Below are 27,749 nucleotides of genomic sequence, written 5' to 3' on the forward strand. Positions count from 1 at the left end.
CAAGTAAAGAAGAAGGTATCTACATTTTACCGGAGGCTCGTCCATCTAGTCCTAAACGGGATTTCATGTCCAGGTACGTACTGGCGGACTAACCTAGAAGACGCCCCAGCGAAGAGTGCGTCGCGTCTTTCAGAGGTTTCTGAGTGCCCGTAGATTGCCTCCCAGAATTGCCAATGTGCTTTGAGCATCGGGGCTGCAATCGGGAGGCCAAAAACGGGCCTTTTCTGGCAGATATATGTGTAATTTCCGTGCAATTGCACATATTGGCTGTGCTACAAATTGTTCCACCCAGAATGGGCAGCTTACCGTTTGTCCCTTGCGTTGCACGGCACCCGTTTGGTGTCATCCCCGGATCTGCATCATCTCCCCTGCCAAAATTTTGACAAGCAGCCACTAAGTCGCCATGGCGCGTAGACCGCCGTCTAGGGGCCGGCACCAAAAAGTTGGTTCATGCAGGTAACGCGCTTTTACGGTGGGCACTCTGTTTTCCATTTGCTGCAGCGCACCAACACTCTAGAACAGCTACGGAAGAGCAAACTCAGAGCACTACGGATAAGATGGAAAGCCTCGCACTGGTGGAAAAGTCTCACAAAGGCAAAACGTGTTTCAAACGTTTCAAGATGAATCACATTGCCAAAGTTTGTCGCAACCCACGAGTTCAGCGCTCCAGTATGTTTGGCTTGCCGACATTGACGTGTCCCTCTTCTGTCAATCTTCTGTAGTAGAACTTCGCGACTTCGGCTCGACGCTTGAGACCTGTGAGGGACATGGTAGTTCTGCAGGCGGCAATGAGCTTCGAGTGACTTTGGTATTTGTTTTGCTTTCAAAAAGGGAATACGTCGCTCAATTGAGCGCCCTACAACTGCTGTTTTTCTTTGTAAAAAAAGGATTCACGTAACACTACCGAAACTCACAGACTTTCATGCCAAGAAGGATGGGCAAAACAGCAAAAAAAGGGCAGAACAGCCGGCATTCGAACCGCACGCTGCGCAGACATGTCGAGCCCGCCAAGACCGGTTTCCCGGGGTTAAACCACTCGGGTATCTAGCCATTGACCGACTGTTCCGCCAAATGTTGAGAAAAGAATGGGAATTCTTTACTTATCAAGGGCATTGTCTACATAGGCTGGCGTTGTGTACAGTAGAATGAAAGAAGCTTGAGGCTTTGGCCAGGGGACGGCGTTGTTTTTATACCTCAGCAGGATGTACGGGGGATGTTACAGGGATGCGACCCCACCAACCCACTGACGGAGATCCGCTGGTTAAGCGTCAGCGACCCACGTACCTAAAGCTGTGGAGGCTTTCGCATCTGGGGTTTTACTGGATGTGGTGAGAACGGCGCGCTTTCGCGGCGCCAATATGCCGTCTTTCGGGGAGAGGGTCGACCAGCCCTGATGGCTGATGAACAACGGTAGCAGCGGGCACAAGCTGAGCAGCAGTATCAGCAGGAACAGGAGCAGGAGCAGCCCCAGCCCCAGCTCCAAGTCCAGCAGGAAGAAGAGTTGGAAATGCAAATAGACGGTGTGAATGTGTCCACCAGGGACTTTGTTAATTGGTTGGCTAGATATAAACTTACTTCTATCTACTGCTATGTAGCCTTATCTACTACTTCTACTTGCAGGTACTATATCCATTTCCATCTAGTTCCATCTACTACTTCTACTTATATCTACTACGTCGATTTCCATCTACTGTCTCTACTTTCATCTACTATATCTACTGTCTCTACTTCCATTCCTTCTCGGGATCTCGGACAGTTCACGCTGACACCGGATTTTAAATCACAGTCACCAGTTTTAGGGCGCCATTCTCGCCGCGTTCGGCGAACCTTGAGAAAGATTATTGCAACAGTGCCAGTTTGTTGAATGCCAAAGAGACATAAAGAAACATACCACGACCGCCTCGGACTCTTCCTTGACCTCTTCCTCGACCTCCTCCTTGTCCTTGTCCTTGTCCTTGTCCTTGTCCTTGGCCTCTTCCTCGGCCAGTCTGTACTCCTTCTCCCCGGCCTCGACCTTGGCCTCGTCCTTGGCCTCCTCGGCCCATTCCACCCGAACCAGATTCTAATTCAACAACATTAGCTTTGGTTCCAGTAATGAAAACTACAGTGGACATACGATGGTTGTTGGGGGTGGTGGCAGAGGCACCACCACGCCCCGCGCCGGCGTTAGCCGAAACAGCAGCCACCATCTCTCGGAAGAGATTGACAAGATTTTGGTTCTATTTATATGTTAGTGACACATCAAAAACACTGGCACCAAACTGGAACCAGAAGACGAGTGCTGGTAGACGAGTGTTGGTGGATGAGTGTTGATGGATGAGGGTCGGTTGAAAAGAATGGAAAATGTACAGAAGACATGATTGCGGTTCTGTTGCGTCGAGTTAGTGAAGGTACATATTTTGAGGGATAATTGGTAAGCTTACGAAGAAAAGAATTGTAAAATTCGTAAAATCTATGTGGCAGAATGTTAGTAAAATGGATACACAAAGATGCAAGAATGACACGACACAAAGAGGTGAATCGCAACAGAGAAGAAGACGAATGAGAAAGAGAAGAGGAAGACAAAGGAAGAGTTTGGGAATGCCAGGCTGTTGATTCAGACAAGGTGGGAATGTTGAACTTACTGGTGGGAGTGCGAGAGAGAGAAGAGAGAGAAATTTTGTAAAACAACACGACTGGGTAGACTATGGTTAGTAAATTGCCACGTGATGACGACAAGGATGATAATGTTGATGCTGATGATCATGATGGTTTTGGCCTTGATGTTGGCCAAGATCGTGAAGAAATGGGGGGGGGGGGTTCTTACTGTGGATGATGATGTTGTTGAGGAGAAGATTCCCCCAAGAAGTGTGCAGCTTGGGGGATTTCTTCAAATCGTGCGCATCTTGAGCACCAAGCGATACCAAGGCATTCTACGGAGACATGCTCCAGTGTGGTCGAGACGGAACGCTGTCCCGAAAGCAACTGAAAGAGGCCGTCAAACTGAGCATCGCAGCCCTAGGAGAGTTGGTGATGCGGAACCAACAGTATCAGGCTCGGCAGCATAAACAAGATGCAGAAGAGGAAGAGAAACAGGAGCTCGGAGATGGTGGAGCTGCAGCCAGAGCAGGAAGTTCTTTCCACCCAGAAGCAGCTAAAAGAAGCGATGAGAATGGGAAGAATGGGCCTAGAACAGCTTACCTGTGTAGCAGAAACAACGGCGCCGGGCTCGGCAATAGCAACAGGAGTAGCAAATGCACAGAGAGAGGAGAGAGGGTGAAGCGGTGGGGGGAAAGAGGGAGGTACTACCGAGAAATATTTCTACTACCACGAGATATTTTCTACTACCACAGTACCACTAGATATCTTCTACTACCGCTAGATATCTTTACTATCGCTAGATATCTTTACCATCTCTACTTGTATCTAGTGTATGATAACCCTTGGCGGCTTCTCATTTCCATTTACTCGATGGCAGGAAACAGGTGTCAACGCCGAGTGTCTGCATTCCATATATGATACTCTATGCATTAATATGTCCAGATGTCTACCTTTCTTTTATTTATTATAGCTGATGTTGACAACACTCGGCATCTCCACAGATTCGCCAATGGTGTCCGAGAAAAAAAGACAAAGCTCCCCGCCAAACTACCAAAATTTTCTCTCTCAGAGGCTCCTGACACTTCTTCTTCTTCCTCCTCCTCCCCCCCCCTTCCCACCCACCCGCCACATCCTGCTGCTGCCTCTCCTGGAGTAGCTGCCTCTGCACCTTCAGGAGCCGACTCTGCTCTTGTATCTGCTGCTAGTGCTGCTGGATCATCTGGGCCTGCAGTTGGTGGATCTCCTGCTGCTGCCACTGCACTTGCTGTCGCTGCTCTGCTCGGGACTCAGCGGCGGCCACAAAGCCCCAAAGGCCAGCTCGAGTAATGGCCCGAAAAAAAAAGTTCCTCTGTCTCCGCGAGAGAGACGGCATCGCGGTGGTCTGGTCTATTGCTGGAGTTGGCTTCGACATTGTTCTGTAACCAAAAAGAACATTAAACCTACTGCCATCTCCTCCGCATCCACCAATGCGGCTTGTAAATTGTGTCAGTAAGCCAAACCCATGCTGAAAAGAGTGTCGACGTGTGAACGTACCACCATCTTCTCCATCCCCAGCACCACCCAAGAGTCCACCATTCACGGTCTCCTAGGCCGTTTCAATCAGTCGGACCATCTGCTCCACACGGACATTGTTGTTCGACGTCTAACGAAGGAATATAGTCAAGAACAAACAACTATCATGAAACAGATTAGCGAAATGACTGTCATAGAAAAATGGTGGGCAAACTTGCATCGAGTATAATGGTGTTGAAGGAAGAAAAGGACTGTTAATCCTTCTCCCCCTTTCTTTCGCCGCCTGTCAAGAATCAGCCGTTTGTCGTTCCCGGAGACACGGAAGCGGGTTGAAGTTTATCCTCGGACATTGTTTGAGAGGTACCTTAGTAACTCATAGCACTTCGTTGGGCTCAACAGGCACTTAGGCACTTTCCATCCGTTTGCTTCCAGTGAGAGCCATCCAATGCTACCTCTTTGACTTGCATTGCACCAAACAACCTTCAATCTCGTACATAGGTCGGAATGACAGTCTGTGCCGTTTGCATGTCGTTTCCCTGCATCCTACCGGCTTCCCGAGAACAATTTGGCAGTCCCTCAGCAACAACCACGACACCTGATGGTTAGACGACGCCGAAAGAGCTGGCTCTGGCGCTGGAAACGGGGGCCATCGTGCCCGTAGAAGACCAAGAAGACCAAAACGTATGTCTATTTCAATCTTTGTCTGCATGCAGTATTCGATATTAATCCTGTTCGAGCAGTGCGAGAATTTCGCGGGGGGGTTGTTACTCTCCCAGAGTATGACGGACGCGGCAACGGCGATGATGGGACATCGTCCCGGAGCCAACTCCGAAAAGCTTTGAACCTGGGGCTCATCGATCGACGAGAGGTCAGACGGCAGCAGAAGCAGCGTCACCAGCAGCAGCAACAACAACGGCAGATGGACGAGCTGGACCAGCAGCTGAACGAGCTGCAGTTGGACCAACAGGGTGAGGAGGAGGAAGAGGAAGGAGAACCGATGGAGATGTAGGTACTTTGTTCTCTACCTAGTATGCAACTCGGATTCAAGAGGAGTGTGCGCAGCAATTGAAACGTGCAATTGCTACCAATTGTAGCATGTGTGTATGTGGAAGAGCTTAGGTTGTATTGTTCTCTATCTAGCTAGTTGTCTGTGGATATGCTCCCTTCTGGAGCAGCTGGGGGCCGGGACTGAGGCAGCAGCAGCAGCGGACAAGTGAGTCGATACGCATCAACGTGGTCATCGGCGCATTTGCATCTACTCGATCATCACTTGCAACAGCTCGCGCGTGTCAGCTGTGTGTGTCCATACGCGTGGGGATATGATGCAGCTGTGTATTAATATTCAGCATGTTCGTGAGCGGCTGATAATCACCTTGGTGGTCGCACTCGTGACGGTGGGCTGGGAAGAGCTGGGCAATACAGGAGGACGTACAAGTCTGTGAAGAAATATATCTACATTTACCAACTACCTAGTAGACATATCTCCATCTACTAGACATATCTACATCTACTACAGAAATATACATGTACTATCATGGCCTAACATCGCTAGTTTTGCGTCTTCCTCTTCCGCTTCTTCTTGCTTCAAACTTATTTCGGGACATGTTCGAAAACGTTCGTAAGTTCGACGTCCAACTCTTTCAACATCATCCAGAGGGCCTACTAGTCAAATTGGCATATGAGACAAGAGTCGGTTATAAAGGATTAATGTACGTAGTGATGAAGTTTCCGAAATAAACCACTGTCAATTCCATTTTAAAAAAAAAAACAACAACGAAAAAAAGCAAATCCGCCTACACCACCAGAAGGTTGCCTGAGGCCGAAGCCTCACTCCGCGTCGTCCATATCCATTTGTTGGGCCGGGGGAGAGGGTGGGAGGGCCAAAGCAGCCGCTTGTGCCTGTGCTTGTGCCTGTGCTTGTACCTGTGCCTGGGCCACGGCCAGGACTTGTTGTTGTTGTTGTTGTTGCTGCTGCAATTGCTGCTGCTGCTGGGGCGGGGCCTGGGCCGGAGCTAGGACTTGCTGTTGCTGTTGCAGTTGCTGATGCTGCTGCTGCTGGGCCTGAACCTGAGCTTGGGCCTGAGCCTCACTCCTCCTCGTCCACATCCATCTGCTGGCCCGGGAGGGAGGGGGGGAGTTCCACCGCGGCGGCCTGTGCCTGGGTCTGAGCCAGGGCTTGTTGTTGCAGTTGCTGATGCTGCTGCTGCTAGGCCTGCGCCTGAGTCTGGGCTTGGGCTTGGGCTTGTGCTTGTGCTTGGGCCTGAGTCTGGGCCTGCGCTTGGTCTTGGTCTTGGGCCGGGGCCGGAGCCCGGGCCTGCTGGCGTCCGGCCAGCCGCTGGTCGTAGGCCTGGAGGCCCGCAAGCCCACGCCGACCCAGAAGCCGAACTTGCTTCCTGGAAAGGGCGCCGTCGGCGCCGAGCGAGGATGTGCTCTTGGTGGTGGTGGCGTCGGTGCTGCTGCCTTTGTTGACAGTATCTGTAGTAGACATGTTAGTATCGTGAATAAAAGTAGAATGAACGGGTTGAAAACATACCTAGTACTTCTCTCGTCCATCCCTCCCCGTCACATCCATCTAAACGTCCTCATCACCATCTTCATCGCCGCGTTCATCGAAGCTCTCGACTGCTCCCACCATCTTGACGAATTCGTTGATCTTTGGTCTGAAATGGTTGGTCATAGCTGCATTGAGGCCGGTAATCAGAAAAAGAGAGTTTGGCGACAAAAGATGGACGAGTTGACAGAAGAGAAAGAACATCCGAGTCGGACATTTTTGGTGCACGTTTGGCAGGCACCTGGCGCGTCACTCCAGCTGCCTGCGCGTGGTAACGTGACTTGGCAATTTCACCTTCCCCTGGCTATGTGTTTTTATCATTTGGCCGTCAACTGGCAGAAATCTGTTTGGAGAATGCAGGTAGCTATCAATAGCTGTGAGTTTCGTTCGCCTCCTGAAGGAAAACTTGTCTTCTTCAACAACATTATCATTCTGCGTGAGTCTCCCGTTCTCCTTTCTCCCTGTTTTGACTTTTACTTATGCCGGATATTCATCATCATTATCGACATATACATCTTTTATAGCACTAGTAAGCAGTTAACTGACAAGAAATCGTATAGCGACGCTGTTGTCAAGTTTTTTTTTTTTAACTTGTGTCATCATCACCACCACTACATCATCACCATCATCACCATCACCATCAAGGTAACCATATCTAGTTTTGATATGTAGAGCCTCCAGCTAATAGAATAAAACCAGAATGTCGGACAACAACCAGTCCCAGCAGCTGATCGGAAATTTGTTGGCGCCAACGGCGCGTCATAGGCCCCGCCGAGGTCGTGGTCGTGGCCGTAGACAAGGTATTTCTCCTCATATTCTTCCCATACCAACAAGCTAACAATATAGTATTAGGCATTACTCACTTTCGTCGTTGGAGGATCAGAATCCTAGGTCACAAGGGTCTTGGAAGAAACGGCGCACTTTCTCTCGTGGAGGCACAACGCTTCTTTTCGGCTGGCCTCAGGAACATAGAGCGGCATCAGCAGCAGCAACGCGAAGGAAATACTTTGGAGCTAGCCCAAGCTCAAATTGAAGCTCAAGCGCAAGCGTGAAAGGGTCGGACGCCTGCCACTGTAGCTATGTATATTCCTCTAGTAGTTACTACTATAACTACACATCTCTGCTGGAGAAGAAGAAGAAAGAAGAAGAAGATGATGATGATGTACCCATTTGTGGCAACTTTTTTGAAGGTGACGAATACGTTTTTCTTCTTTTGCCTTGCCTTTCATCATTACTTTTACTTCCATCTTATCCCATCTACTATCTCTACTTCCGTCTACTATTTCTACTTGCATCTACTCTCTCTCCTTCTGTCTACTACTTCTACGTACATCTACTCTCTCTACTTCCATCGATCTTCATCTATTTCCTCTACTTCCATTTACCTCCATCTACTGCCTCTACTGTCATTCATTCTTTGGGACAATCCGAGATGCCCAAAGCCGTGGCCGTGGAAGCTTCCGCCTCTGAGGTTTTGCCGGCCGTGGTGCCGAGGGCACCCTTTCGCGGAGGCAGTTCGCCCTTTTTTCTGCGGGTGGCCGTCCTGCCCTTGAGGCAGATGAGCAGCGGCTGGCCAAGGCATAGGCAAAGGCACAGGCACAGGCACAGGCACAGGTCTAGCAGGAGGAAGAGCTGGATATGCAAATAGACGGCGCTGATGCATCAACCGAGTTTTGCAATAGTCCAAGGTGCTTGGAAGTGTTCGTGGAAGGTTCGTGGGGGTCAAACAAAATGTGCTGCTCGGGCTGCAAGTACTCGGCGTCACCTTGTTTGGTCGTGCTCGCTGTGGTGGAAAGAGGCTATCTAAAATAGCCATATAGCAGTCAGCTTTGTTGTTCAAGATGGGGTGGTGTCTTCATCATCTTGCCCGCGGTTTGATGGCGTAGTCTTTGCGGAGAGTGCGTCGACTGCAAGGGCCCAGTCGAGAAGCGCTTGAAGGGATATGTTGGAACCACCCTGCCTGGAGCATTTTCAGACTTCACCGTCGTCGATGCTCGCTATGCCGTCGTTCTTCCAGATACGATGAGCTTTGTTACCGCTGCTCCGTTGACTTGTGCAGGAGCTACAGCGTGGAGAGCAGTTCAGTCGACAAAGGCGCAGCCAGGAGAATGGATCGGTATCGTTGGTAGCGGAGGTGGTTTGGGTAACTATTCTCTTGTATCAGCGTAGCTTGAGATCACATCCTGACAACTCTCGAACAGGTCATCTCGCCATCCAATTTGCCGTCAAGGCAGGCGTCAACGTAATCGCTGTAGATGCCCGCGAAGAAGGCCTTGAGTTGTCGAGAGAATGTGGAGCTCAACTCGTGCTTGATGCCCGCAAAGGAGATGAACAACTGACAACCGCTATAACAGAAGCTATTGGGGATGATAAGATTAAAGCGACTATCGTACTGTCAGACCACGAGACAGCGTGTGATACCGCTTGTGCAATCACTCGACCTCATGGGACCATCATTCAGGTGGCTCAGCCTCTACGAGTGTCGTTTCCCTTTCGCGCCATCATCTTCAAGGACCTGCATTTCGAGGGATCGTTGGTGTCAGGTCAGAAAGAACTCGAGGACATGATCCATTTCGTGTTGAAGCACAAGATTCGTGTCAAAACCAACATTTACGAAGATCTCGACTCTGTCAATCTCGTAGCTGATGCTGCGCGTTCGGGGAAAGTGAGCGGGAAGCTGGTGGTGGTCTTGGATCGCGCGGCTGTCGAAGCTGACAAGGCCAAAGATTGCTGGTAGGATTTGATGCTTAAGATCAACGCTAATCGTTCGTGGTCTCATTGAAGAAGAGAGGTGGAAAAGGCATGGAAAATTACTCGCAAAGACGGAGCAGCTGTGCTGGTCATCTTGCGAAACCAGTATGTGTACCATCTATACTGTGTGAATTATTGGAGAGCACTGTTTCACCGTAGCCATTGTCTACAGGTTGTGGAGGAATGATTACCTCTGCCGTCTGGCTCGTTGCTGAAACTGGTATTGTGCAATCTCTATATTTACGCATAGTTGAACAAGGACTGAGAATAGAAGCAAAGGATACATGCAGGTAGAAAACTCAGTGAATGGCACTATACATCAAGCATGTCGCCAAAATGCATGTATTTTGGCATCCTACTCTTTCGCCTTCTTCACTGCTCGGATCATGACTGAGGCTGAGGTTGTTGAGCCTGCTACTGAAACTGATGCTTCAAGTACTTGTAGTGCTGCACTTGGGCTAGCGATTGTTTTGCATGTGCTAGATTGTGAATACTCCTGATACTTCTGGAGTCGGTATTAGGTCCTTTAGAGAGTAGTTGGTACTGTCGCGCGACGCAACCTTCACCTCCTTTTTCTTGTTCCTCGCCCGCTTCGACCACCTCGAATTATGGTGCCGACAATAGACCTCGATAGGGTAGATGTAGTAGATGTGGTAGATGTAGTAGATGTGGTAGATGTAGTAGATGTAGTAGATGTGGTAATAAACACTTGTTAAGCTAGGTTTACGAAAGCTGGTAAATGTGGGTTTTAAAGACAACAGCAACATCATCTGAGAGTAGAATCAGCTTCCAAATCCTCGCCCCCCGCAACGGACATTGCAGGTCCTTCTTCTCCTTCTTCTTCTCCTTCTTGCCCTTGGGCCACAGGCCCAACCAGCGCGGGGTCTGGTGCAGCGGCAGCAGCAGCATCAGCATCAGCAGCGGTGGTGGTGGCCAGGAGGGAGTCGATGCCCTCCTCCACCAGTCTTTGCATCTGCACGCGGGACAGCGTGCCACGGGCCCCAGCCCCAACAAACCCAGGCAAACGCACAATTCCACCTCGGTCTCTTCCCCCATCACCTCCCCCCCCCCCCCCCCCCCCCCCCTCTTCATCCTCTTTCTGTCCATCCCCGTCCTCCTCCACGGCCACTCCAGCCACTATTCTGCCCTTGCTGGGTCCCTTCCTGCGCCGTTGGCGCCGACAACACTCTCACAAGCTCCTGCAGCTCGAGTACGGGCATTCTAATACGTAGATGTTAGTACCAGACTCTGTATGCTAAGCATGGACAGTGGGAAGATGGTGATGTGCCACTTACGCGATACTGTAATTGTTTTTTCTAAAAAAAAAAAAAAAAAATCCTTCTGGCAAGTTAGTAGGGCTCGCTATCGGTCGAGTGCGTGTCAAATTTACTCAAAGAGAGAGAGAGCAAGAGGTTGAGAGCAAGAGAGATAGAAAGTGATATAAATAGATAGAAAGCGATAGAGAGAGATAGAGGGAGAGGGGGGGGGACAGAAAGAGAGGGGGGGGGACAGAAAGAGAGCGGGAGAGAGACAGACAGAGAGAGTGCGTGTGTGTGTGTGTGTGTGTGTGCCTGCGTCTGCGTCTGCGTATGTGAAAACAAGTATAACAACACGACTATATATTCTATGGTTAGTCAATAATCTGCAACGATGTTCTTGGTGATGATCAAGATTGAATGGGGGGTTGTTGGGGCAGAAGACGGGGGGCACACTCCGAATGATGAGGTCGCTCATACAAGATGCAACTGGTGGAGGGGAGAGAGAGGAGAGGAGAGAAAGAGTGCAGTAGAAATAGCAATTCAAAGTGGAAAAGAACAGAAGTGCGTAGAAAAGAGTAGATGAAAAGAAAACGAGAGCCAAACTTTGGCTCGTTTGCACCTGTCCTGGACATTCAGGCCCCAAGGCGGTCAAACAGCCGGCTGCTACTTGCCGTCTGGGAAGACACGGAGGTGCAATTTGTCCTTCGGGCTGTAATTGTTCATGCACCTGTACCTGTACTTGTACCTGTAGACCAAGGCTCTCCCAAACAACTAAAGTTATCTCATGGATGGACTACCTGAATACTCACAGGTATCACCGACATATTGGAACAGTTCAACGGATCTTCACTGTCTAATTGCATCAACAAACGGTCCAAATATCTCGAATCTCATATTCATTCACAGTCAGAGTCAGGCACTAGGTCGCAGGTTAAGAGTACCAAGTCTTGATCTTCTGCATTTAGCTGCATGGAACTATTCAAGGTGCAGGGTTCCATGGCAGAATCTTTCTACAGAGTCCAAATGCGCATATTATTGGCTTCTTTATCCCTAACCGCCGAAATGGAACGATCCAATCGTCTGGTTAGCTGCTCCAATAAAATCTCCCAGTTCCTTCGTAGCTTCATCCGCGCAGCTAGGCGCCAGCGTGATGATTTTAGATCCAAGCCCAAAGACGCCAATCGTCAAGACACGCAAGATGTTGGAGAAGTTTCCAGCATCAGTCACGTTCACCTTGGACAAGATGGGTTCTTTTTCCATGAAGACACCGAACAGCTCTTGAGTTACGTTGACAAACTGCGACGATACGTTTCGAATTAGAGATGTTCATAAAGCGACAGATGTTGGAGGATACATGTACTTACACCACTGAAGGAATCGCAGAGGCCTTGCTGGTCAGTAATGGCGGAGGGGACGCTGAGTGCTGCGACTTCCTTGCCAATATCCGCGATGATGTCTTTCAAATCATCAACGATGATGGTGAAATCAGCCGTTTGCTAAACCGCAAGTCAGTCTATCAATTTACATGTTGAGGCGATCCGAAAAGGTAGGCGTACTGATTCGTTCAGACCTCCTACCAAGCCCAGCAGGTCCGACGACAGCTCGGTGATGTTCTTGATACCACTTATGCCGTCTGTTGGTAAGTCTGTTGGTACGTCTGGTACCATTGTGGTTTGTGCCTGGCTTATAGACAGCAGGGCGGTCATGAGGGTGAGAGACTTGAACTGCATATTGGCGGCTTCTAGGCGATTGCTTGTATAGGTAGGTGTTTGTGGGATGATGATTTCTATCGGTTGATGGTTTTTCTGGATAAAAGGCCATGTCATGTCCAGTTTATATAGACCCGAGGGCCTGGCAATGGGGAATTGTGAATGCTGCTGGATTAGCCCATCGCAGACAGGATCAACCTACGGCTCCCTTTGATGGATACTGCATCGTCATGGTGTCAAGTTTTGCATTCTCAGTGGAATTGATCTCCCAATTTTGATGGAGTAATTGGACTGATTCAAGCATACTTAGGTAATTCATTGACCATCTTGATCGGCAGGGTGTTCTTTATAGATTCCAAACTGAACGGTAGACACAATGAATAGTCTCAAATTACTTGGTAACCAGATAAGTTGAAACGAATCCATATTTATTTTCTCCATCTAAATTGTGTGCATACTAGATTGACATTCCCTCTATGGAATATCCCCTTCACTAGTTCATCTCATCCATACCAATATGCGGGGATCTGCGCAGCGGAGTAATGTCAGGGTCCATCACAGCTACGAGGTTGATCAGGGAGGAAACGTGAGACAAATATTATCACATCGAAAGACTGCATAATCCGTGACGACATCAAGTTATTTTTCGGTATACAGGCTAATTAAAGATACTATCGACCCAAAGTCGGATTATGAGATCACATTGTCTGACCCAAATACCCCTTATATGGCGCTTTACTGGCCTTCAGGGTAAGTAAGCTTCAAAAAAAGCTTCAAGCGAGGTGCCATTCACCTCAGGAAGATGCAACTTAATCGGGTATGTATCCAAAGTCTCATTAAAGTTCTTATCAAGCCCCTCCAATTCCTTCTTAGACTCATCTGCGCAGGTCGGCACTAGCCCGATGACTGAATTAGAGAGCCTGTCGACATACGTCTCCAAGAAGCGCAAGATGGCACCAATGGGCATGCTAAGAGGTATGGGCCCTAAGAGGCCTTTTTGACTGACGAGCGCCTGGAGGAGATCTTGCTGGGTCTTGACAAACTGTAACGCTTTTAGTTTCGACGCTCGTAACGCGATGGAAATGGAAACTCACGCCAGTAAAGGTTTCGCAAAGGTCCTTTTGGTCATCCTCGGCAAAGGTAGTGTTGCCTGAAGCTGCTATCATTGTTGTAGTCTCATTGGCATCGTGGACAATCTGGCGGAAGTTCTTGAACGCTTGCTAATGCACAAGTCAGCACATAGAGGGTCATGTACATGGTTGTGCTGAGTATATGGGCAGGTATACTAATCCATCTGCCTCCACATTCTCAGTATTAAGACCTTTGACCAGGTCCAACGTGTCGGCCGAAAGGGTAGTAATGTTGGAGATGCTGTTGGTTACGTCTTTTGCTGTCAAGGCTTGCACGTGGCTCAACGATAGGACGGTAGCTAGAAGGAGGGATTTGAACTGCATGATGGCAGTGTTATAAATTGACTGCTGGAATATTACGGTATGGCGTTGTGGTTGTTCACCCTTTTGATCGATGGTGTTTGTAGTAGTAATGAAGCCTCCAGCAGAGGTGCTGAGGATATATACGTGTAGGCAGGTAAGGCTGTCACCGTCGCTACGGCTTCAGTCGACATGGCTCCCTTTGGGTGATACACCGCCGAGATGACGAATTCCCCATTCCAGTGAACACAATTTTCTTGTTTCACCAAATAGATCAGCTGCTTCAAAAACAGATAAGGCGACCTATCGTCCGCCACAGGCAACCTGATCTGCAGGAAGCTGTCTTGGTTTCACGTGGACAAGTTGAGTGATCTCATTCCACAGGGTACACCCATCTTCAGACACTCTGTAACGCTTGATTAATGTCCAATCATGTTCTCTTACAAGTGGTACAGTGTGCTGAGATGCTGTCGATACAACCAATTGAGGCAAGGCTAGCTGCTCTCAAGACACGCATATGAATATGTAAACCTACGATGAGGCAAAGATAATCAGGAAGAGTAGGACGTAGAGAAATAGGACTTTGTTACTATAAAGAAGAGACTATTGGTTTCAGTGCATAGGCGAGAAAGATGTCTCATCACATAATTTCCCCCAATGTATCTCAATACGTGTATGCACATGGAACAAGAGATAAATACCCCTGGATAAGACCCATATAGCATCAAGTTGCTACAACTTGGAGATTTAACCACGTCTCCAACATCATGGGAAGATGTTTCCATTTGAAACGATAATATTCGGTACCCGATAACTCAAGCCACCTGATTGATCAGGGAGACAACATGAGACAATCCTTTGCACGCAACGTCGTCCATGGAATGTAAAAGCCTGCATAACCTCGGCTATGACTGGCTGAATAGACAAACAATGATGGTCGAGTTGATAGCTAGGCAGCCCCAACTTTGCAAAATTTACAGTGGTCAGAAACAGTATGGTTGTTCAGTTCTGTTCAGTTCATTGTCGTCATACTATGTACTATCTAATCGCAATTAGTTCACCACGTCAATGCTAAAAACGTCCACGCCGTTCTGCAGCTGACTCTTTGTCGGCGCCTTTCCAAGCCTCAACAACTCAGACACTTGCATCACGGTCGGGTCGCGGCCTTGAGACGCAACCGCCACGACGGTCTCGCCCTTTGTGTAGTAGGCGACAAACTTTCCTGCGGCAGCATCTCCATCCAAGATGACGTCGTCCCATCCAGACGCAATTGTGTTGCCGCTGTATCGCAGCTGGGCGCCAAGGGCGGACCAAAAGACTGGGATAAAAGGGTCGCTGGGTGTAGCTGGGTTCACAATGTGTGAGGCAACGGCACGGCCAGCGTTCTGGGCGACGTTCCAGTGCTCAATTCGAACGAGAGCCCCGTTGCCTCCAGGGCCCTGGTAAGGGTACGAGGCAATGTCTCCGATGGCGTAGACGTCCGAGAGTCCAGCAACCGCAAAGTGAGCATCGGTCTGAAGGGATCCATCCTTTTGCAGTTGGACTGCGCTGTTGTTTTTGAGGTAGCTCGTCTCGGGGGCCACGCCGACTCCCAGGATGACGAGATCCGCATCAAGCTTGGTACCGTCCTTGAGATAGACGGCACCTACCTTGGAGGAATCCGAGCTGGACGGCTCGGCCTTGTCGACGCCAGCGCTCAAGTAAAACTTGATGCCCTTGCCCTCCAGGGCCTTTTGGATGCCGGCGCCGACCTGCTCGCCAAGAACACGCTCCAGGGGAACCTTTTCCATGCCCACAACGGTCACTGAGTTGTCACCGCCAGTGGCGTTGGCAATTTCCATGCCAATAAAGGAGGAGCCGATGATGACAATCTTCTTGCCCTTTTCTCCAATGGCATCGACAATCTTCTTGGCATCGTGAACAGTGCGCAGTGTAAAAATGTTGCCGAGTTCCTTGAAGCCTTGAAGGGGTAGGAGCCTGGGAGTTGCTCCAGTCGCGAGAACCAGCTTGCTGTAGGCAATCTTGCTCCCGCTTGCAGTTGTAACTTGTTTGCCAGAAAAGTCGACATCGCTGACCTCACCGTCAACCCACTCAACGGCGCCGCTATCGAACCAGCTCTTGTCTCGCCATGCCAGCTTGGAGGCGTCTGTAATTAAAGCCTTGCTCAGCTTGGGTCTGTCAATGGGGAGGTAGCCTTCTTTTGAGATGACGGTGAGATGGCCTCTGTAGCCCTTTTCACGCAATCCCTCAACAACGCCGAGAGCGCCAGAGCCGCCACCGACAACGACGACCCTCTCTTGAGCGTCACTCGCGACGCTGCACTGGAAGTTGGGTTTTCTCCTGGAGCCTTTGATGGCGGCTTCCTCGGCGGTAATGTAGAATGCTCCATCATGCTGGGTGAGAGGAAAGACGGGAAGAGCATCCAAAGCAGGCGAGTCTTCTACGTCACCAGTTTTTGCGTTGAAACAAGCTGTTCCTTGTTAGCATGCCATCTCTAGACAGGTCCATGGTCAGAATTACCTCCATGCCAGGGGCAAGTGATGCGTCCTGTGGTGGACAAAACGCCCTTGGACAGCGGAGCGCCGTAATGGGTACATTTGGCACCAATGGCCTGTACTTCTGCCTTTCCACCAGACTGGAGGCCGACGAGAAGGACTTTGGCGTCTTGGATGCCCTCAACTTCCACCTCCTGCTTCTGACCGGGCTTGAGTGACAGCGAGGTCACGCCCTTGAGCTTGTACTCTTGAGCCATGGTGCGATTGGTGAATGAAAACTGGCGAGACGGAATTGCAAATGACAGACGACAAAGGCTTGGTTGGAGTAGATGACGGAGGTGGGGGTTGCGGGGTAACGAGAGCATGCCTGGAGGTTTAATACTCTTAGAAGCTCAAGTCAACGGAGAGATGGATGACGCGAGCAGGTGAGATCCGGAGATACCACGGAGAATGAGAAACTGGAGGAGACATCATGTGAGGACAGTCGGCAGGTGTAAAAGATGGTGGCTAGCTCTTGCATTTGAGCTCCGGAGCTCGAAGCTTGGTAAGCCGATTTGGGAGTGAAGCCGCATGTGAAGCTGGTGAGAGTCGAGCTTTGCTTTGCAACATGTGGGAATTGATTGGCTGGATGACGCAATGGATTAACGCGGAGAGATTGTGGTGCCGTCATTGCTGTGGGCGGGCCTACGTTTGGCCGGTAGTGGGCTGCCTTGGCTACCCTGGAGGTGGACGGTCTGATTTCAGGAGATGGTGATCAAGATGATGTTGGAATTGATGTTGAATGCACATGTGATGTTATTCCTATTTAAAGCTGTCATGACTTGTACATGCACAAGATGTGAGGTATTATAATGAAATGGCCTTGTTCGAGTCATGAGCTCCACTTGCGGTGTAAGTGAAGAAGAATACAAATGACATTTGACATGACACATGGGCCCTTCAAATATTCCCATAACAGCAACTTCTTTGTTCAACGATAAACACTTTATTTGTATCTTTCCGATGAACTGAACACAACTATGGAGGCTTACGGACCGTTCCCGCCTCCCGTCTCGCAGCATCACTCGCTTGCTCCCACAGCCACGGGATGCCGTATGAACGCTCACACGAGACGACACCGAGCACACGTCAGATCAAGTGCATAATCCCGGCCCGCTCACCTTGGCATGACAAAGACTTGCCAGCAAACCGGCGGGCCTGCTGTGCTGGCAATGGATACAACGCTGCCCCATACATTACGCGCTCCCGACGACAGGACAGGACAGGACAGGCACACCGCAGTTCGATCGCTTTGACAGCCCTGCCCTGTCCCGACACTAGCCACGCGAGAACGGGGGTTTCCCGTGATGACGCCGCATAAAGTTGTGAAACGAGCCAAGCAGAATGTTAACACCAACCATAACTCAACCGCTCTATAAATATGGGATCGGTTAATATAAACCTTTGTGCGGCTGATGAGGCTAAACCGCTACAAGAGGCAGATGCAGCTGTGAAAAATTCTGCTGCTTCCGGATGCACTGGACTGGGTCCAATGTCGCAGGCGAGCTGCACTGTAGGGGACTCAGGCGCTACAGCAAAGCTACAGCAGAGCTACAGCGGAGCTACAGCGAGCTACTGCAGGTGCAGCGCCCGGGCCAGCCACTAATTTCAGGAACAGGGAGGCGACGCGCCTCTGCTCCTTACTCGGTACGACCACAGACAACCGTACGCCATATCCACCGACGGGTAGCCAGTACTCGAGGCTCGCGGTGTCTGGAAGCGGTGTCTACTAATTGCAGCCGGCCTGGAGCTTCACACCACCAGCCATCGTTCTGCAGGCACGCGCCGCAAACTCTCGTCCTGGAACCATCAACCACTCATTCTCATTGATCCATTCCGATCGCCTCGAGCCTTGTTTTGCTCCTCCATCCGATTCCACTCCCTGCTCGAAGCCCCTCAAAGTCGCAGTACTCGCTGCATTCCCGCTCTGCGCCTACGATCCCGCTCCTATCGAGTACCGCTACTCCCTCCGTCACCTGAGTCAAATCTCCTTTCGACAAGGCTGCCTCTCTAATAATCGCCTCTGTCTTGCCTGCGGGGTTTCATTTCATTTTATTCCTACTATTCGTATACCTGTGCCCGTGCCTGATCGATGTCGGACCCTATTCTTCGCCATCGTTAATCCTCACCTCTCACCAACCGTCTTCCGGGCCAACCGCCAAAGACCATGAATGACGCTGAAGCATCGCCATCGTTTCGACGCCTCGACCGAGCGGCGCTTCTTGCGTGCACTGCGGCCACCGACATCTACGTCACCTACTATTAATTTAATCATCGTTGCTCATGCGCCTCTCGCTCGGCGACATGGAGGTGCTCGACCACGCGCAGCCAGAGTCCGGCTCGCCGCCTCTGCAGTGCTGCTGCGGCAGCGCAGACTGCGTTCACCTCAAGAAGAACTGCTCCATTCTCGAAGCTGTTGAGAAGGATGTGCATACAGCTGCCCAGTTAGGCAAGGTATGTGTGTGTGTGGACGTGCATATGTCTGCGGGTGCCGCGCTTGGCATTGGCTTTGCAGCGCTGAGTTTTGCAGAGCTTTTGCTTGGTTGGGCTTTCTTTCATTCCCTTCATTCCTCTCTTCATCCCATTGTCTGCACGCGCCGCCAAATGATTGTGGCCATCCCTTTCACCTCGCGTTCAAACTGCATTCCGGTGCGAACACGGCAATCAAGACCCGATTGAACCTCCCAGTCGTGTACGCATCCTGTGCCTCCAAAATGCTCTCCCAGACCAACAACCATGCTGTGCTCTCGGCAGACCGAATCTCCACTGACATTTGCCCTACAGGCCCTACTTGCTAGGCACGAAGCCTACATGGCCGACGCAGAACTGGATAGGCAGCGACTCAACGGCCGCATAGATCGCCTGCAGCTGGACAAGCAGGAGCTAGAAGCCAACAATGCCGCCAAGGTCGAGGAGAACAATGAGCTCATCGAGCAGCTCGAGATACTCAACACCACAATCTTTGACTCCGACGCCAAGATCAAAAGCCTCGAAGCAAGCCTTCTCTCGTCGCAACAAGCCATCCGCCGCCTCGAGAGCGCCGCCGCCCGTGCCGCCGAGGCTGACCAGCACCTCAAGATTCTGGAAGAAGAGCAGGACAAACTCACGGGGGAGTTGAAAGCTACCAAGGAGGAAGCTCGCACTCATGCGCAGCGATTTAAAGAGGCACAGCGGGAGATCCTCGACATGCAAGATCAGCTCGTGCGCATGGAGAAGGAGGCCATTCTGGAGCGACAACGCCACGATGAAATGATGGAAAAGGTTGAGCGCCAGCGTGAGGTGGAGAAGCATCTGGATGGTGCCGCCGTGCGGCTCAAGGGCGCCGCGGCTTCAAAATCAATCACCGAACACCGACAGGGGAACAAAATCGTCGGTCACTTTGTGCGGGACCTGCTACAGGACAATGCAAACCTGCAGCTGGGCATAGCCGAGCTAAGGGAAATGCTCATCAGCTCCAACGATGAGATACAAGTGTTGCGAGAGCAGCTCATGTTTCACCAACCCCTTACCGACGGCTTCAGCCCTGCCTCGACTCTCAAGGCGGAACTGGAACCTTCCCTGTTTGAAAACTCGAGGCCGCCGCAAGAGTTTCACATTCACCACCACTACCACGTTGCCAAGCAAGAGACCAGGAAGCCCAAGAAGAAGCGCCAAGGCTTGCTGCCCGGCATTTTTACACCTCCAGCGGCAATCTCCAGCAGGTCGTCGTCTCCGGGCCCCGAGTTCCAGCGACGCCTGGTGTCCTCTCCCACTCGCCCGGTTCTCTCCCACGCCGGCGAAACAACACCCATCAAGGCCAGCTCCTCAACATGGCACGAATTTTCCACCCCATCGGAAATGTCCTCCTCCCTTCCGACTTCTCCCCGCTTTTTCGATCATAGTGAAGCTGAGACAGGCTCTCTCATGTCGCCCACTACAAGCTATGACCCCATGTCTCCTACATGGCGCGCTTCACATAGAAAGCGTGCTTCTGCAGCCTCGTCCTGCAGCTTCCAGTCCCTCTCAATCATTGACATTGAGCCCGGTACCGCTGGAATCCAAACACCAAATCCTTTCAGATTTAGCAGCGGCGTTATCCACGAAGAGGACGAAGATGCGCATACTAGTCCGCCTGCCACTGCGGCCGAACAAGACGCTCCCAAAGACGAGTCGGCGGAAGAAGATGATGCCAACGAAACTACCAATGCCGCCGCCATACCGATACTACCGCCTAGATCTGGGCTGCGCCGTGTAGCGTCTCATGAATCAATCATGTCGCTATCGGGCGGTCTCGATATCCACACGCTCCAGATCCGACCAAGCCAATTGACCCTCCGCCCGCTCGGCGGAGCTGATGCCGTCGTCACCGGCGTCATTGCCCAGCCGACACTGTCGACCAAATACTCGAAGCGTAGCGATGCCGCCTTGCGCGATAACTTTGCCGGCTTTCAAATACCCCAGAGAAGCTCCACACCGACGTCGGACATGTCGGCTTCGTCCTCGCAAACATCTCGTAACGGCGCCGGAGGCCTTGGCAAATGGGTTGGGTGGCGACCATGGGGAGGAGCAGGTGCCGTCAGTCAAAGCCTGCCCAGGGCGGCGGAGAAAGCACCACCCAAACCACCTCCCAGGGCCCCTGGTATTAACCAGCCCGGTGCGATTCCCGGCTTCCAAGAGTTCTGGGCATCACAACAACGGAAAGGCGCCCTATCTAGAGCAGCGGCAACGGCTGAAACCATCGACAATGGCTCTTTGCCCCAAAGCTTGCGAGAAGGCGGAGGCCTTTGAGTTTAGCGAATCACTTGTATAATCTTTTTTTCATTGTTTCATATGTTTGCGAATCGTGGGGTTGTTCATGGGTTGGATTTGGCAGCATCATTTACGCCAAGGACTGGGTTGCATCAGTTGGTTCCTTTGTTTTTCTTTGCATAACTGGACGTTTTGATGGCGTTTTTCTTGAGCGAGCCGGCAGATTGGACATTTGGTATAAAATGGGGTCAGGAGATACCCGAGCCGCACGAGGCCATTTCCTTTGTTGATATAGATTGGACAGCACATATCCTGTTACTAGACGCAGTATAATGACTATATACGTATAATCGGTAGAAGTAGTAAATTATAATGGAAAAATAGTATTAATTAACGAGATGGTCGCTTTAATCCCCGGAGGCTGTTATCGCCACAGTAACCCTTGAGATGTTCTAAAACAACACCTTTTGGCGTTAATAAAGGGCTTGTGAAGCTTCTCCTATAAATATATAGTAGAAAAACGGCATGGAGTATAATCATCGACTTCTCCCTCTACCAGCCAATAGCCGTCACTTACTACATCCGCCCCAACAGTACGATAACCCACACGAGGCGGCTTCGGCCACGAAGTCTCAACTTGCTTGTAAAAGGGTTCGGTGTTGGGGCCCCATATTGGTAGGATATAGCTGCCATCAGCGTTGCGCCATATCTCTGGGATTGTCTTGTATTGGTGACGGTGTTGAGCGGCAATTTCATTCCGAACAGCATTGTAAAGGGGCGTGAATACTGTATGTGAATGCGACACAGTAAACTCTTTAAGGCTTGTCTTGAGGACAAATTCGTCGAGAACCTCAAACACGCTCTGCATGCCCACTGGACGAGCGTTGGATCCTTTTGCTTTGAGTGCTAGGTATAGCCGAGTGAGGCTTGGTAAATTAGAGGCCAATACAGAGAGATAATCCTTTAGGAGGCCAACTTCTGGGATTGGTCCAACTTCGGCTCCGTGTAGCGTGAGGGGACAGACAATCTCAAGGGATGTAATCGCAGAGAGTCGCTGCGGCGGCAGCAACTGAGGGAGATTTAGAATAAGGGCTTGGCCTGACATGTGAATGGTGTTTGTTCTATAAAGCACGTCTATGCCTTCCACGTATCTGCGTGTTGGTCAGAGAAGGACATGACAAGAACCGGCGCTCAACTTACGCCTGTCGACAGGACAAAAGCCATCCCATGATGCCAATCTTGCATTTGGATGGATATGTCCCAGGCCAACTTTGACAGAAATGCGCGTCCCCATAACGGCAACGGTCATCCCCGGGCCTTGGGATTTCGGGGTGAGACATGCGTATAAAGCTCCATGTCTTTGCATAGTTGGGCATGACGCGATGGCATACAGAGCTCCACCATTGCCACGATTTGGGCACTGTAACATCCCAGTTTATTTTAAGTCGGTCATTAGTATTAATGCCGGCATGGGAAAAGAGGATGCGTCCGGGTTCTATAGGAGCAACAGGGTGCACGAATGACAAGTCCATGTGCAACAATTGGCCTCCAAATGCTCTGAGAAGGATATCATATCGCAGCTCTCTGGGAAGCTTCAAAAAGAGAGGAGAGCTGGTCAAGGCTAAAGCTTCAGTGGATGGCGATGGAGTCAAGACGTTTGGTCGAGTAGAGGGGAGGCGAGGCAGATTGGTCACATCGTCCTCAACTTGGTTGCCCTCTGGTTCGTCTTCCCCGCGTTGAAGCCTGCGTCGTTTGCGGAGCTTTTCTCGAAGCCAATTTATAAGTGTAAACTTCATCACGCAGCGACGTGATGTTGATGATGAGGGCTGGTGAAGATGGAATAGATGATTGGGTACATGCAAGTCCAATGCCAACAGCCTCAGCTGAAGTTGATCCTGATGAAACCAACAGTGACAAGAGGTACCAATACGCACTGTACCAACCTGCAGGGGTGATTCTGCCCAGCACTCCAGGGTGTTTGTTCCCTGGTTTATAGTATTTCATTGTCATCTTCATTACACATATGCAGAGTAGTGAACATTGTTAATTTGTTTGGATATGTATTGTTGATTCCATTCGACTCGAGGGTGTTTATGCGGTGCAGACACCAGACAGTCCAATGTTGTCAACCGGACGGTGCGCCATGAACCAACTCTTGAATGGTTCACTGACTTGTCAGCATCCCGTCTGGAATTTAAATCCAGGTATAATGCCAGTTGTGAGAAGAATATACCCACAGTAGCAGATACTAGAATAACACGGCGATAGGAGCAGAAACTACAGAGGTGACTCTGACAGCGGACAGCAGAGGACAGTGGCGATAGTGGCAGATGCTAGGAGAAAGTGGCGGATAATGGCGGAGAGAGCAGAACACTCAAGGAACCGGGTATCCCAACGCCAAGAAACGAGTTGCATACGTGGATACTGGAGAATCTCGCACCGGTCAGAGCATGGGGTATTTCAATTAGCCACAGTGGATTCAATGCCCCGGCAGACGTCCATTCCCGTTGTGATGAGAATCCTCTAAGTTTTCGCCGAGAAGCCAAGAACATCTTGGCGATAATTAAGTCTGAAAAGCGCAGCCGCGACTTGAAGGCTATTACAAATACGGCGACTGGGCATTACAACAACCTATCACAATGGACAAAAAAGTTGATAACAGTTGGATAATATGTGGAAACTGGGAATATAGCCCCCATGTTGAAGAAATCTCACTTGTGGCCAAGAAACATGCGTGGTGTTTAAGATAAGACATGCGTAACCCGTCTCAGGTGTCAATTGACTCTAGTCATTCTTCTTTCAGCCTCCTGGCTTGTGTACTCTCGACCAGGTTCATTTTACTGATTCTCGAGATTCCATTGCTCAGCTACCATCATTCAAGGTTGTCTAGCTGAGGATGGGCGTGTCTGCTAATGATAGACAGGCTGTGGCCAACGCCTCGGGCCAGAGCAATGAGCCCATGAGCAAGCCTGCACATGCGCTATCCATCCAACAAGTCGTTGACGAGCTCGGCGCAAATACCCTGGATGGCCTATCCGAGGCAGAAGCCAACATACGGCTTCAAAAATACGGCAAAAATGACCTCGGTGAAGCTGAGGGTGCGCAGCCCATCAAGATTATCATTGCACAGATCGCCAACGCCATGACTTTGGTTCTGATTCTCGCCATGGCCGTCTCTTTCGGAATCAAGTCCTACATCGAGGGCGGCGTCATCACGTTCGTCATCCTTCTCAACGTCGTCGTCGGCTTCTTCCAGGAATACTCGGCCGAGAAAACAATGGATTCTCTGCGCTCTCTCTCGTCTCCAACCGCAACCGTGGTTCGGGATGGCGATTCCAAAGTTATACCCTCTGACCAGATTGTCCCTGGCGACCTCGTCGAAATCAAGACAGGCGATACAATTCCCGCTGACCTCCGGTGAGTGTCATGACTATAGCTGACTAGGGTTTAAACACTGACACCTCCAGGCTGATCGAGGCAGTCAACTTTGAGACTGACGAAGCTCTCCTCACGGGCGAGTCCCTACCGGTTCGTAAAAATGAAGACGCCGTCTTTGATGATGCGACTGGCCCTGGTGACCGCCTCAACGTCGCCTATAGCTCCTCCACCGTCACCAAAGGTCGTGCCAAGGGAGTCGTCTTCGCAACCGGTACCTTTACAGAGATTGGCGCCATCGCCTCTGCCCTTCAGAAGAAGGATAGCAGAGTCCGTCCCGTGAAGCGCAAGCCTGATGGTTCTGCCAAGCCTCATCGATACCTCGAGGCCTATACACTGACCTTGACCGACGCCATTGGCCGTTTCCTCGGCGTCAATGTCGGCACGCCGCTTCAGAAGAAGCTCTCCAAGCTGGCAATCCTTCTCTTCGGTGTTGCCGTCGTCTGTGCCATCATCGTTCTCGCCGCCAACGAGTTTGACTCTAGGCAAGAAGTCATCATTTATGCCGTTGCCACGGGCTTATCCATGATTCCGGCGAGCTTGGTTGTTGTTTTGACCATCACCATGGCCGCAGGTACCAAGCGAATGGTCCAGCGGAACGTCATTGTGCGAAATCTGAGGTCTCTCGAGGCCTTGGGCGCAGTCACCGATATCTGCTCTGACAAGACCGGCACCCTAACCCAAGGCAAGATGGTTGCTCGGGGTGCATGGATGCCTGGTAAAGGGACTTACACCGTTGAGAACTCGTCATCGCCAATGGATCCGACCGCTGGCGATATCCGTTTCGATCCACGCCAGCCTCGCGAGATCAACTTTGGCCAAGATGGCGATGCCTGTGGCACCATTCCCTCTGTCAAGGAGCTCCTCTCCCAGAGCACCAGTGCCCTTACCGACTTTTTGCACGTTGCATCCCTTGCCAACCTCGCGACTGTCGTTCAAAAAGATGGTGAATGGCGTGCTCGAGGTGATCCCACTGAGATTGCCATTCAGGTTTTTGCTTCTCGGTTTGACTGGAATCGTCTTCGCCTGGTAGGCCATGATGAAAACCAATACAGTGAAGTTGCTGAGCTACCCTTTGACTCCGATGTCAAGCGCATGTCTGTCATCATGAAGAATAATAGCTCGGGCAAACTATTCGCATTCACCAAGGGCGCGGTGGAGCGTGTTATTGGATCGTGCAGCACCTACTGCCCCAATGATTCGAACGACGCTGTTCCTCTCACTGAAGAGTTTCAGCAGGAGATTCTCCAAAACATGGAGGCTTTCGCGGGCATGGGGCTTCGCGTCCTTGCTCTAGCGTCCAAGCCGTATCATATCGAGCTGAAGAAGGGAGACGAGGTTAACCGTGCTTCTGTTGAGCGTAACCTTGTGTTCAGGGGCCTCATCGGCCTCTACGATCCTCCCCGTCCCGAGTCCGCCCCTGCTGTGCAAGAATGTCACAAGGCGGGCATCACAGTTCACATGCTGACTGGTGATCACCCCGAGACCGCCAAGGCCATTGCGCGTGAGGTTGGCATCCTGCCCTCACGTATGGACATGGTCTCCGTGGATATTGCAAGAGCCATGATCATGACGGCTGCCCAATTTGATGCCCTCTCGGATGAGCAAGTCGACCAACTACCCGTCCTGCCGCTCGTTGTAGCTCGATGCGCCCCAAGCACAAAGGTCCGGATGGTTGAAGCCCTTCACCGCCGCAAGAAGTTTTGCGCCATGGTAAGTTTCCCAAACGTTTTGTTGACCTGTGCCTTGCAACGTGACTGACACTAGATAGACTGGAGATGGTGTCAATGACTCTCCCTCGCTTCGCCGTTCAGACGTTGGTATTGCAATGGGCCAGTCTGGCTCCGACGTTGCCAAAGATGCTTCTGACATTGTCCTCACCGATGACAACTTTGCCTCCATTGTTGCCGCGATTGAAGAAGGCCGCCGCATCTTTGACAACATCCAAAAGTTTGTTCTTCATGTTTTGGCGGAGAATATTGCCCAAGCTGTCACCCTTCTTGTCGGCCTTGCGTTCAAGGACAGCTCGGGTCTCTCGGTATTTCCTCTGACCCCCGTGGAAATCGTCTGGATCATCATGGCTACTTCGGGTCTGCCCGATATGGGTTTGGGTTTTGAGCGTGCGGTGCCGGGCATTCTCGACCGTCCTCCCCAGTCCCTAAAGAGTGGCATTTTTACGCTTGAGTTTTACGTCGACATGGTTGTTTATGGTCTTTGGATTGCAGCGCTCTGCCTCAGTGCTTTCGTACTCCGCGTGTATGCTTGGGGCGACGGAGAGCTTGGTCTTGGCTGCAACGACGGCTACAATGATAGCTGCGAGACGGTATTCCGCGCTCGTGCAACCACGTTTGCTTGCCTCACGTGGTTTGCCCTCTTTCTGGCATGGGAGATGGTTGACAAACGACGATCCTTTTTCCGTATGCAGCCTGGTTCTGACAAGTACCTCACCCAGTGGATTCACGATGTCTGGCGCAACCAGTTCCTTTTCTGGGCGGTCATGCTCGGCTTTGTGACCCTCTTTCCTGTTCTCTATATCCCTGTTATCAACACCAAGGTCTTTAAACACAAGGGCATTAGTTGGGAATGGGGCATTGTGTTTATCGCTGCCGGGCTCTTCTTTGCTGGGGTTGAGGCGTGGAAGTGGTGCAAGCGTCTCTTCTATCGTCGACAGTTGCGCAAGCAGCACGACGTGGGCCGGAAAGATGCAGACATTGAGAAACGCATTTTTGGCGCGTATTTGGACTTGTCTGCTAGCAGCAGCAGCGCACGCGATGATGAGGAAATGCCCCGTCAATGACTATTCCGGGGCGGGAAGCCCCGGAGGATCGACGGAGAACTTGAGTTTAAGGTTGTGGATGATGGTGAGATTATTCTTGCTGTGATGCTGGAAGTTGAGTGTTGGGTGAAGTTGGGTGGGCAGCTGGTAGGCGTAGGAGGAGATGGATGCGATATCCCCGGGCTAGATTGCGACCGACCAGGTTGGTTTGCTGCTGCGGCTCTTAGCTGTAGATATGTACATAGGTACTCTTACTCCATATTTAATATTAACTATAACTACGCCTTTCCATCATTTCACAAACGGGATAAGCATGTAAAGGAGGAAGTCGAGGAAGAAAACATGTATATGCCCCTTCTTCTCTCGGCTTCGTGCCACCTTCAGGACCAACACTCTTTACAGCGTGGTTATGATGTTCTGTAGTACGTTTATCCGTCTCTAGTATCTAGGTACGTATATCTGTTGCTTTTTGAACATTTTACAG

At 50.8% G+C, this 27,749-nt stretch overlaps 9 protein-coding genes across 9 annotated transcripts; 3 read left to right on the top strand and 6 right to left on the bottom strand.

The window, feature by feature from the left end:
- Positions 1-1,316: 1,316 nt before the first annotated feature.
- On the bottom strand, positions 1,317-2,746 carry T069G_02426 (uncharacterized protein; the record flags this gene model as incomplete). Its single annotated transcript, XM_056169636.1, has 4 exons — positions 1,317-1,427; positions 1,892-2,062; positions 2,117-2,219; positions 2,625-2,746. The coding sequence occupies 4 exons, from the start codon at positions 2,744-2,746 to the stop codon at positions 1,317-1,319; spliced, it is 507 nt and encodes a 168-aa protein (XP_056030528.1).
- A 3,173-nt stretch (positions 2,747-5,919) lies between these two features.
- On the bottom strand, positions 5,920-6,769 carry T069G_02427 (uncharacterized protein; the record flags this gene model as incomplete). The annotated part of the gene is made up of 2 exons (XM_056169637.1): positions 5,920-6,567; positions 6,671-6,769. 2 exons carry the CDS (start codon positions 6,767-6,769, stop codon positions 5,920-5,922), a joined length of 747 nt encoding a protein of 248 aa, XP_056030529.1.
- Positions 6,770-8,374: 1,605 nt separating this feature from the next.
- On the top strand, positions 8,375-9,380 carry T069G_02428 (zinc-binding dehydrogenase domain-containing protein; the record flags this gene model as incomplete). Its single annotated transcript, XM_056169638.1, has 3 exons — positions 8,375-8,394; positions 8,530-8,786; positions 8,845-9,380. The coding sequence occupies 3 exons, from the start codon at positions 8,375-8,377 to the stop codon at positions 9,378-9,380; spliced, it is 813 nt and encodes a 270-aa protein (XP_056030530.1).
- Positions 9,381-11,703: 2,323 nt separating this feature from the next.
- T069G_02429 (uncharacterized protein) lies at positions 11,704-12,383 on the bottom strand (the record flags this gene model as incomplete). The annotated part of the gene is made up of 3 exons (XM_056169639.1): positions 11,704-11,949; positions 12,018-12,149; positions 12,210-12,383. 3 exons carry the CDS (start codon positions 12,381-12,383, stop codon positions 11,704-11,706), a joined length of 552 nt encoding a protein of 183 aa, XP_056030531.1.
- Positions 12,384-13,107: 724 nt separating this feature from the next.
- Positions 13,108-13,816, bottom strand: T069G_02430 (hydrophobic surface binding protein A domain-containing protein; the record flags this gene model as incomplete). The annotated part of the gene is made up of 3 exons (XM_056169640.1): positions 13,108-13,404; positions 13,457-13,582; positions 13,649-13,816. 3 exons carry the CDS (start codon positions 13,814-13,816, stop codon positions 13,108-13,110), a joined length of 591 nt encoding a protein of 196 aa, XP_056030532.1.
- A 1,028-nt stretch (positions 13,817-14,844) lies between these two features.
- On the bottom strand, positions 14,845-16,544 carry T069G_02431 (pyridine nucleotide-disulfide oxidoreductase domain-containing protein; the record flags this gene model as incomplete). The annotated part of the gene is made up of 2 exons (XM_056169641.1): positions 14,845-16,262; positions 16,313-16,544. 2 exons carry the CDS (start codon positions 16,542-16,544, stop codon positions 14,845-14,847), a joined length of 1,650 nt encoding a protein of 549 aa, XP_056030533.1.
- A 2,086-nt stretch (positions 16,545-18,630) lies between these two features.
- T069G_02432 (uncharacterized protein) lies at positions 18,631-21,093 on the top strand (the record flags this gene model as incomplete). The annotated part of the gene is made up of 2 exons (XM_056169642.1): positions 18,631-18,780; positions 19,111-21,093. 2 exons carry the CDS (start codon positions 18,631-18,633, stop codon positions 21,091-21,093), a joined length of 2,133 nt encoding a protein of 710 aa, XP_056030534.1.
- A 368-nt stretch (positions 21,094-21,461) lies between these two features.
- Positions 21,462-22,283, bottom strand: T069G_02433 (uncharacterized protein; the record flags this gene model as incomplete). Its single annotated transcript, XM_056169643.1, has 3 exons — positions 21,462-21,506; positions 21,632-22,205; positions 22,255-22,283. The coding sequence occupies 3 exons, from the start codon at positions 22,281-22,283 to the stop codon at positions 21,462-21,464; spliced, it is 648 nt and encodes a 215-aa protein (XP_056030535.1).
- A 1,667-nt stretch (positions 22,284-23,950) lies between these two features.
- T069G_02434 (e1-E2 ATPase domain-containing protein) lies at positions 23,951-27,286 on the top strand (the record flags this gene model as incomplete). The annotated part of the gene is made up of 3 exons (XM_056169644.1): positions 23,951-24,471; positions 24,522-26,202; positions 26,261-27,286. The coding sequence occupies 3 exons, from the start codon at positions 23,951-23,953 to the stop codon at positions 27,284-27,286; spliced, it is 3,228 nt and encodes a 1,075-aa protein (XP_056030536.1).
- Between the last annotated feature and the right edge of the window lie 463 nt (positions 27,287-27,749).

The sequence above is a fragment of the Trichoderma breve genome, chromosome 2 (genome assembly GCF_028502605.1).
Source record: "Trichoderma breve strain T069 chromosome 2, whole genome shotgun sequence".
NCBI classification, from domain to species: Eukaryota; Fungi; Ascomycota; class Sordariomycetes; order Hypocreales; family Hypocreaceae; genus Trichoderma; species Trichoderma breve.